This window comes from Vigna radiata, chromosome 2 (assembly GCF_000741045.1).
Source record: "Vigna radiata var. radiata cultivar VC1973A chromosome 2, Vradiata_ver6, whole genome shotgun sequence".
Classification (NCBI taxonomy): domain Eukaryota; kingdom Viridiplantae; phylum Streptophyta; class Magnoliopsida; order Fabales; family Fabaceae; genus Vigna; species Vigna radiata.
The window spans coordinates 3,174,106-3,185,154 of NC_028352.1; the positions used below are offsets into that span (position 1 = coordinate 3,174,106).

Consider the following 11,049-nt stretch of genomic DNA (forward strand, 5'->3'; position numbering starts at 1 on the left):
TTAGACTTTTATCTTCCTCACCCGATATTCATACATAAACAACTGTATATAATAGTTTCTTGAGTGAAAAAAAGAAAAGATTTACTAATTCTAAATGAAAATGATAATATAACTACTACAACTACAAACATAGTTTATATAGAAATATTTAAAAATCTTAAATAAGAGATATATAAATAAATCTTATTAATTATTTGTAAAGTATTATATTTTTTGTTTTTCAAATCCCGTTTAAAATAATAAGGTTAATCTCTTCTATATATGGTGTTTGAGCATGGAAGGTATATGCCACACCATTTGGTTTACAAGAAGAGAAGAGAGATACAGGAAAGAAATAGGCGTCGCACGGTGGAGGAAGGCAGAGAGAAAAAATTAGGTCAAAATTAGAAACCCATAAAGTCAATTTTAACATTTCATGCATTAGAAGGTGGTGCAGGAAGGAAAAAGGGAGGTGCAGGAAGAAACACTCCCAGTCATACTTGTTTTCCTTGGTCCAATAGTTTTAAGATGAACCAAGTCCAACACATTATTTCTATAAGTATCTCTTTCTTCTTAAGACTTTTGTTTCCTGTATTCATTATTAGTAAACGCACCCTATATTAATTAAAAAGACTAAACTACCGTTTTTTTACATATATCATATCACCACTGTCATTATCAGGAGAAGAAAATTATTCTAAGAAAATCGTTTAAAATAGTACTGTATATATTTTGAAAAGCTTGTTTCAAAAGTATTATTATAGAAAACTTATTTCATAATACATTTCATGTTTTCTGAAAATATATTATATAAATCTTATTCTAAAAATTCTGATATTTTTATTTTAAAATTTTATGAATATTTTCTTACTTTTAACTCATTATGCATAATTTGAATTTTTGTACATTGTTAAATATTTTAGATTTGGGCTGATCAACCATAATTAAATTTGGGCTGAATTAAACTTATCTACATATTTTTTTGCTATTCCTAAAGAGTGTATTGTTCTTATGTGTCCAAATATATCTCACCATAATTATCCATGTACATTTTTAACCTATGTTACCTTAATTATTTATTTCTAATAAGTTAAATTGTTGGAAGTGTTTTTCTTACCTATTTTAATGAGAGTGAATTGTAAGAGTTATTTTCTTAAAAAGGAAAAAACTAGGCATTACATAAAAAAAAATTAAATAACTAATTAAAAATGCTAGATTAAATTTTAATTTCTTTAAGAAATTAAAAAAAAATTAAGAATGAATAAAATTTATTTTGTAATATTATACCCAAAAAGTTCATGACATGTTCTTTATTTAATCTCTATTTTCACATTTCATTTCAATCAATCTTTATATTTTTCCTAACAGTTATAAAAAGATTCATTATACAATAGAATACGAAATTTGATTAAAATAAAAAGTGTATAATCTATAAATCTACCGACCATATATAGATATATTATTCGTTTTTTTTTTTACAATAATCCAAGAATAAATAGCACTGTGTATATTCTTGTTAAAAGTTGTAATGGCATGCATTTTCCTCGTAAAGGTTTAAATAATGTCATTCAACCCCTCTGGATAAATGACACCCCAACATTTTTTTTTACAATTTCCACATCTTTGTGTGAGTATTCTTTTAACTATGTTAACTATTATTATTATTATTATTATTATTATTATTATTATTATTATTATTAATAATAATAATAATGTTTGGTTTAGTTTGGCTGAAAGAGAGGTTTAAAAAACAGTGGAAGGTTGCCATCAAGCCTAATGTATAATGGATTAGGTGCCTGGTCACACACGTGACATCGCGATCAGCCTCTTTTTCATTTTTTTAATCAGTTATATATATATATATATATATATATATATATATACACACACACACACACTATATTAAACGTGCAAGTGACTGAAGTTAACAGCCACTAATATGATCTTATTTCTACGGAGTAGTATACAACAAATATATGTTATGTACTTAGAAAAAATCTCCATAAAGTTCTTCGGCTTGAGCCAATCCAACAAAATCAAATGGATAATCTGGTTTAAATCTCCATCTTCGGATTGCTAGTTTCAACTACACCTGCAGATACATAAAACAATCTTTACAACAATTCATCATCCAAACAACTAAGAAGAATCTCCAAAAGTATCAAAACAACTTGTTATATATGGCAATTAGCATTGATCTTTGTAATGTTATTGAGCAAGCTGCAAAGAAATTTGCCACCACTCTGTAGGTGTGAAAGTTGTGGGAAAGTGATGTAAGAAACAAATAAAAGAGACAACTGGCTTGATGGCTGAATGATTAAAATATCCTTTTAAAAAATTTCTTCATTTTGATAAAAAAAAAGGACTTATCAATGTCTGTGGGACTGTCGTGTCTCGATCACCCATTAAAATCCACTCTGCTGTGCTTCTACTTTCTACTTTAAGGATATCAGGCTTAGAAAAAAAAACAGTGATTTGACAAGTCATAAATTTGTAGCTACCTGTAAATGGCTGAGAAGGAAAGGATGCTGCTGCTGCTCTCCCTTGATCAAAAGCAACATTGTAAAGGCTTTGAAAATCACCTTCCCAATTGGAAGAGGGTAGAATTTGCTGCAGTGCACGTAGTTATTAGACACTACAAGAGTAATCATTACAGAACAAGAACAACACTACATAAGGGAAACCTACAGTGAAACAGGACGAGTCAATAAACGCTTCGGGCAAAGGTACATGTGTAGTACTAATGTTCCTTCGAAGTCCCATATTCGGAGGGCTTATCCCCACGTTATTTATTAATCCACCACAACATGATACGAGTTGCTGTGTCGAATTCAACTGAACATACGAGGGATTGTTACACATACTCATATCTGATACCATCCCAATGTTGGGTAAACCTTGACCACACGAAGGAAACGCCTGTGGGAATCAAACACAAAGTTCTAAATTCCAATATTCTGGACATAATCCAAGGTTTTAAAGTAAAGTCTCCTAGTATATATACCGTATTCGTGATTATAGTGTGATCAAAACATATGTCAAGAATAGCTATTACCATATTGAATCCAGCTAATAGAAAAGGAGAAAAAAAGTTGAGTCATGTGCACTCACTGTGCATACCTCTCTGGCAAGCAGTTCGTCAATGCTTGGATTTACAGCCGCTAATTTCATTGATAAGAACTGCATGCAGTGATAAACATTATAAAATAAGTCACGCGGACTTTAATTCAAGTGTCCTTAGACTTGGAAGCATAAAAAATTCAACATATTCTAACATGAACAGTGAAGAGCCTAATTAATTTCAGAGGGACCAACAAACTCTAACCTCGACTTGTCGTTGAAGAGACTGAACATAATTAATGATTTCATCAAGCATTCCAGCTTTGCCAGCAATTTTGTTGCAACCCGGAACCAAATCTTGCAAATACTTCATTCTCTCACTAATTTTCTCCCTTCTGACCTGCATCAAACAAAACAAAACGCTCGCGTTAAACAAACACAAATAGAAACAAAACGCGTCGTTTAATATGGTGGTTGTTGGTTTTGCTTTTTTTTTTTTCACTCACTCTTTCAGCTAAGCTATGACTATCAGTGGCTTGACCACGACGCGCTCGGACATGAATGTACTCCCGCTTCTGGTTCTGAACCTCGGAGCCTTTCGAATTATTCTTGGAAGAATCCGCAGAGGTTTCTCTGTTGTTCTTATTTGCGTTGGATTTGCCGTTTCTGTTGCTGGTTTGGTTTGTCACTCGGGATTCTCCTTCCTCACCACTTACTTTGACTCTCTTGTCCTTGTTATCACTCTCCGCAGCAACCTAAACAAAATCGAAAAAAAAAAAAAAAACGTCACGGTTGCCTTACCATAGTCCACACCACACCGAATCATATATAACCCTCTATCAGCATTCTCTAGTACCTTGTAGTTCAGCGCCTTCCTCTTCTTATCGTTTTCCTTGGGTAAAAAACCGGAAGAGGATCCAAATCCGGTGTCCAATTCGGGGCAGAGACCCGGGTCGGGTTTGAGAGAATGAGCCAACACCTGAGAGAGCGCGGAATCATCACGTTCACGCGCCATGACCAAGCCCGGACTCTGAGGAAGATTGTTGGAAGAAGAAGAGAAAACGAGGTTAACGTGAAACTCCGTTGCGGAATAGTAAGGTGGGTGATTGTCGTGATGGTGGTGTTGCCACTTCGTGGTTGCTTCCCTTTGTCTTTCCAACACTGTCATGTCCGAACAACTGGCTCCTAGATTCCCCGAACCGTTCAGACAATGCAACATGTTGAGGTTGTTATGGTGATTCGTTATTCCTAAGGATTAGGCAGCTCTACGTTGTTGGGCTAGGAGCGGATCCGAAAGTACGCGCCACGCGGTGTGTGTGGAAAACAAAAAGAAAAAACGACGTAGGGTCACGAGGAAGTTGAGTACACAGTGTGGGAGAAACACTGGAATAGTGTTAAGGAAGTGCAGAGAGATAGGGTGGGTATATATAAACGGAGGGAAATTAATTTCCTATTTATTTATTTTATTTCAATCATACTAATATCTAATAAAAGGAAATAAAAATATGACCGGAATAATTAAGATAGAGAGAGTGGGACATAAGGTCTATTGATGTAACCATAACCGAGGCTGTGGCCTTGGGGTCCACTGATATGACCGCCACGTGGGCGTGTCCAACGCTTCGAAACGGCAGTGTTTTTTCTTTTCTTTTTTTTCCCTTTCTCCTCTCAACTAATCAACTTTCTAATTAATTAAATTGTACAATAATAGTACTTTCATAATGATGGTTTCTTTCTAATCTCTTCTATTTGTTTTCATGTTATTTAAATTGGATATAGAAACAGTACACAAATTATGTATTTTTAGTTTACTCCAGTGAATAAGAATGTACCTAAAAAAATTTCAATAGATGAGAGAAAGTTGTAGCATGTTGAATTATGGAGAGATGATAGAGGTCTATTCGAAGCAGTTACTTATGTTTGATAAACAAAACCATATAATGTAATAATATTTGAGGTTTTCCACTTTAAGGAAAGGGATTGAAGGGTGTGTGCATAATTGAGCTGATAGTTAGTTGGTAAACATGAAAGATTTGATTGTTTTAGTGGGTTTTGAGGATGTTTAGTTATTGTAATGGGAGAAATTAATGTTAATGATAGGTGAGTTGTTGGTAAAATGTGAGGAGAATGAGTGTCATTTCGAAGCAGGCAGCATTGTCTAAATCATGCTTTGCTTGCAAATTTATGCTGCGATTTGAAGCTTGAAGCTTGAAGCTTGAAGCAATAGCGGAAGGTAAAGGTGAGAAACAAGGCCAGAGAGGATGAAGGCAACTTCCATTATGACGAAATGGGTCCTCTTTTGAAAATCTCTCTAACTTTATTTTTGGTTCATGTCTCTTTCATCTCTATCTCTCTACCTATGTACCATTTCCATACATACACTTCAAAATGGGTCCTCCATACAAAAATATGAGAAGAATTTTAGATAAATAATTATTATCAGACGATAACCTAAAATGTTTTAAGAGAAACACTTATAAATCTTTTTGACTAACTTAAAATTCACAAGATCTCATTGCTGGCACCTACTAATAAATTGGAAAAATAATTGGAAAGGATTCTTATCTTATCCAAGTGATATGTGTTCGAAAACAATAATTGGGAAAAGGAGAGATGGCATATGAGGAAGCATTGAAAGAGAGCAGCAGATCCGATGTATATGGAATCCTTGTTCTTTCTCCAACCCTTCTTCCTTGTCAATTTATTTTCCATATTTTAAAGAAAGTAAATATGTTTTTTGCATTTAATTTGTTAGAAAGTATTCATAAAAATATAAATATAGGCCAGAAAGTAAGAGGAGAGGGTGAATTTTTTAGACTATTTATGTTGCTATGCATTGATGAACTTGGCCACTTGCAAGCTTAAAATGATCATCATACAGGTGGATGCTATGGGCTTCCTTCTCTTATTTAATGCAGAGACATGTTCAACTCCTTTGCCAAACAAGCCCTCTCTATAAACTTTTTTTTTTTATAGACTTTCTTAATCATCAAAAATATTGTTTGAAAAAATATAAATTCTATAATTAACAAAGTTATGAGACTAAACAAATTATTAAATATTATACAAGCAAGAAATTTATGGATGAAATGAAGTAAAAAAGACAATGCATCTTTGTAGAATAGCTAGCTGGTTGTTGCCTCTTCTTTGTTGAGTTATACAAAATAATACTCCAAGAGTTACATAACTTGAAATAAATTACAAATAATTTTGAGTAAAAAGTTTATAAATAGAATGAAGTAGAAAAGAGAACTACTTTAAAGTATTTCTAATTATTGTGACTTGCTTTGATTTAGTTGTTTGCCCCCAACATATACAAAAGAATGTTTAAAAAGATCAAATAAATTAGAAATTCTTCACTATATATAATAAAACTATCATAATATATATATATATTCTATGAGTTACAAATTTCGAGTAAATAACTTATGAATTATTTCAAGTAAGAAATAGACATATGAATTGAGCTTTTTCTTCTGGTGTGAAGAAGAAAAAAAGATGAAGTATTTTTAAAGGCTTCATGGTTAAGGTCACTATTTAACTTATTTCTTCTTTATGATGAAAAAGAATTCAAAAAATTAAATAAATTGAAAATTCTTCCAATTAAAAAAATTATAAAAAGAAACACAAATTCTTTGGGTTAGAGAATTATGAATAAATAAATTATTTCAAGTAACAAATTTTTAAAAAAATAGCATACATTCAGGAGTGCTCTTTTCTTGAGTTAGTTCATATTTGCTCCATGATATAGAAAAGAATTCTGGAAAAATAAACTAAATTGATATTTTTACTAAGAATTATTAGCAAAAAATACTGATGAAAACCTTTTCAAAGCAACAAAATTATGTAAAAAAAATCTACAAGTTACAAAAATTATGAATAGATAATTTATAGACTAATTTAAGTAAAAAATCTATTTAAACAGAATAGAAAAAATAGCATACTTTAACTATTTTTAATGAATAATTAGTATTTACATATCAATTTATTATCGCATTACACTTTTAATAGAAAATAATTAGTATTTTTAATGATATGTAAAACTATCATTAATACAATTAGTATTTTTATATCAATTTGTTATCACATTACATATCAAATTACTATCATTAAAAATACTAATTGTATCATTAATACAATCATTAATTTATTATCACGTTACTTTAACTATTTTTAACGAATAATCGTATTTACATTGTTAATTATTTTAAATAAATTGATATGTAAATACTAATACTAATGCTATTATTTAATTACTTTATAGTAAAAATTATTATTTATTTATTTAATATATAATTTTTATAATATATAGTTGTTTTAAATTAAAAAAAAAAAAAACAGTTATAATGTATAGATACATTAAACGAATATAATAGCATCTGCATCTGAATACGCGCTTGCTTGTAACCATTACATTCTATTCTATTCTCCATCTTTTTTCCTTTTGGACCCATTACACGTGGAATATATAAAATGAACAAAGCCCACCAATTCAAACACCATAATATAGTTGCTGCCAACTGTGAGTAAACTAGTATCTTTACTTTTTAAAAATAAAATAAAATATATTTATCAATATATAATAAAAATTTAATATAACGGTATATTTTAAATTAAATAATAATTTTATTATTATTTTTATTGTAAAAATTGTATCTAAATTATTTATATATTTCTTATATAATTGTTTCACCTTACTTCTTTTTTCTTTTTTACTTGACAATTACAAATTAATTAATACAAATGTGTAAAACCATGGTGTAAAATTTGTTTCTTTTTTCTAAAAGCCAAAGCAGAATTCTCTTGTAACCATTCTTCAAATTCCTTCCCTTTGTTCTAGTTAAAAAGATAAACTTTCTCTATGTAGTTTCATTTTATCTTTTCCCTTTTCTTTTTAAATTGGATTTAAAATACATGCAGAAGAAAAGAGCTTCTCAACTCCATTCACCTCAGTTTAGCCCCAAGAGGTACCTTGAAGTTTGGGAGCCTTATAGCATATTGATAAGGATATATTTTAGTTCAGGAAGGTGAGAGAATATGGGGTTTTTAGAAAGATTTTCTATCATTTTGGTTGTATGTATATTGATTATGTTGTGAGTAGCAGTCGTATGATATATGATGATTATTTTGGAGTCATGAAGTGGTTTATTTTGTACTAATTTATTAAATATACTTAAGTTGTGTTTGAAGTTTGAATTATGATTTGGAAGTATTGATGAAATTAGGGATTTTTATTTGGATAATTGGCTAATTTGGTATAGTTGGGAGAATGTTTTAAAATGGATTTAAGAAGGAAAATAATAGAGCAAGCTAAATTGAGCAATTGTGCAAGAATGAAAAATTTAATTTCACAAAATTCATTAAGTAGTGACTTTGTACAATTAAGCACTAGTCTAAAATTCTAAAGTCAGAAAGCATTCATTTAACAAAGCGTTGAGTGGTTACCCTTGAGCGTCACTTTAACAAGAAATCCTCTGACTTTGTAGCATTGAACGTCAATCTGTATCGTTGGACGCTAAGACCCCTGAAAGTGTAGTGTTAAGTAATCCTATTTATTGTTAGCGCCAGTCTGTGTTGTATTATAATATATTATGCGCTTCATATTTTTGTTTTACTTGTTAATATTATTGATGTTCATGATTATTAAGGGAGCTATATAATTGATAATGCAAAGGTTGTAGTTTATATATAATTGTTATGATGTTAAGGGAATTCTATGGGTGAAATTCCTAATGTTGTGTTTCTTTAGTGTAGTGTATGGGGAGATATCTTGACACTCTAATAATCATTCACATTCACATAGAATGAAACTCATTGATAATGACTTTGATATAATCATATCTATAGTGAATTTGATATAATCATATATTCGGATAATTGAGTGTAAAGTGTTTGTAATGTGTTTCATTCTTCATGACTAGTTGAATTATATGTCTATGTTTGAAATTTGTTTTACTTGCTATAAGTATGTTCTTTTTATACATTGGTTTACCCTCTCTTCTATTTTTTCTGTGTGTCTTTTTATACATTGGTTTATCCTCTCTTCTGTTTATGCTTTGTGTGTCTTTTTATACATTGATTTACCCTCTCTTTTGTTAATGCTTTGTGTGTTTTGTTGTTATTATTTTACAATGATCATCAATATTAATTTGGTGTGAACAGATGAAGAAATAGCAATTGATCTTACTTAAGATAAAGACCATGATGTGACTATCTAGTTTTAGATTAGTTTTTTATTTCTTCATCTATTGAAAAATTGTTATTCTTAAAATGTTTTAGATTGTATATGAATTTATTTTGATTACAATATTACATTACGAGATAATTATAATGAAGTAATTTTATACATTATTTATGTTTATTTGATAGTAAATATATAATATCTTATCTCATAATTTAATACTATTTATTAGAATATTAGATATGTTAATAATTCAGTTATCTCGTTGTCCTCCTATTAATAAGTTATGAATGTTAAACTTGTTAAATAATAAAAAAAAAAGATTGTGATCATAATGAAACAAGTTTACTCTAATTTAATTTTTTTTAGTAAATTTTTATATTATATTTTTGTTATATTTTTTAAGATGTATTATTTTAATGTTATAAGTATATTTCAAAATCACTATATTTTGAAGACAGTACAATAAAAAAATTAATAAAAAAATCTTCATTCATGAGAGGAAACATGAATTTGGATCATCTTGAAGTATTAACATCTCATACAAGATGACAATGAACTTACCTGTGATTTTTTTTTTATTGAAAATTGGATTTTTGACAATATGTCAAGTTGCTGCAATATCACATTATATTTTATTCAGATTGGGAAACTCCAAGAAAAGATCAAATGAGCATACACATAATGTTTGTCATTATTAATTAAGCGTCTAAAATACAAGCTTAGATGATTCACGTATATCCAACCCAAATATATATATATATATATAAATTGAATATGAAGTTTAGATTAATTTAATGGGATCAAATTATATCAAGATTGACCTAAATTAACTTCCGGAAGGTGCGTAATTTTGAAAAAGAGATACAGAAAGGAGGGTAGACAGTAAATCTAGAGGTATAAATATCAACTCTCATTTTGTGATGAGTGGTGAAGTTGTTCATGGACAGAAAAAGTTTGGGCTTAAACCCATTTTTCATGGGCTTGGAAACCATGCCTAGCCTAGCCCACTAAAACAAATCAAGCTATAACAAAGATCCTTTTCATCAAGCAGTAATCATAAGAAAACATTAGGGTAATATTCTTTGAATAGCATGTCTCTAAAATTCAGTTTTTTTTCTTTTTACTCCTATGGCTTTCATTCAATATTTTAAAGAAAAGTCATGTTAAAGACATTGAATTAAAATTTTATCATTTGTCCGTAAATTCAGATTCAAAGTTTTTGTAAAATCAGAATGAATATAAATTTCACTTTTTTTGTCAATTTTGGAAGTTTAAGGTATACTTAAAATTTTATTATGATATACTTGAAATAATACCTTTAAATCTCACTGACTAATTTTATAAGTTTGTTTTAAATTCAAAATATACTTTTTAAAAATAGTATCAAAATTATTTAAAACTTATCTAAAGAAAATTATTATTTATTAATCTGATCACCGATCATTTCTAGTGTCACGGTCCATATTACATACAATATAAATGTAACGAACTTTTCTTTACAAAAAACAATTTTAACCTATGAAGGAAAAGCTATGTGAACCAATATGATTCTAATTGGTTGGTTCCCAAAATTGAAAAACCTTTATCCACTTATCTCCATTACGCCCTCAAGGTATAAAGAACACAATCTCTCTTTTTCAATTGCTCTATCTCTATAAGATTCTCTCAAATTTGGCTTGAGATTTCAGGGACCAGTGTGGATTACCTTTTTTGACTCATTCATCACGAAAACATTATGGTTATCTTTGTATAAAAGCTGCAACTTCCTTTTTGTTTGGCAAATTTCAATGTTTATTTACAAACCGTAATGCAAAAAAAAAAAAAAA

At 29.5% G+C, this 11,049-nt stretch overlaps 1 protein-coding gene across 2 annotated transcripts; it reads right to left on the reverse strand.

The window, feature by feature from the left end:
• Positions 1–1,740: 1,740 nt before the first annotated feature.
• LOC106777519 (transcription factor bHLH63) lies at positions 1,741–4,450 on the reverse strand. 2 transcript variants are annotated; one of them, XM_014665109.2, is made up of 7 exons: positions 3,896–4,450; positions 3,546–3,794; positions 3,305–3,439; positions 3,100–3,159; positions 2,668–2,898; positions 2,481–2,589; positions 1,741–2,071 (listed from the first exon to the last, which is right to left on the reverse strand). In XM_014665109.2, exons 1-7 carry the CDS (start codon positions 4,256–4,258, stop codon positions 2,034–2,036), a joined length of 1,185 nt encoding a protein of 394 aa, XP_014520595.1. In that variant the 5' UTR covers positions 4,259–4,450; the 3' UTR covers positions 1,741–2,033. The 2 variants fall into 2 exon arrangements, with proteins under 2 accessions (XP_014520595.1, XP_014520587.1); XM_014665101.2 differs by having other exon boundaries at positions 3,091–3,159.
• Positions 4,451–11,049: the final 6,599 nt, after the last annotated feature.

Bases quoted from the DNA above. Each gene is read 5' to 3' on its own strand.
- LOC106777519 (XM_014665101.2), bottom strand. From the start codon at position 4,258: ATGTTGCATTGTCTGAACGGTTCGGGGAATCTAGGAGCCAGTTGTTCG. The intron at 3,160-3,304 runs GTTAGAGTTTGT...CACTGCATGCAG, and splicing joins CTCTTCAACGACAAGTCGAG to TTCTTATCAATGAAATTAGC. The intron at 2,590-2,667 runs GTAGGTTTCCCT...CGTGCACTGCAG, and splicing joins TTGACTCGTCCTGTTTCACT to CAAATTCTACCCTCTTCCAA.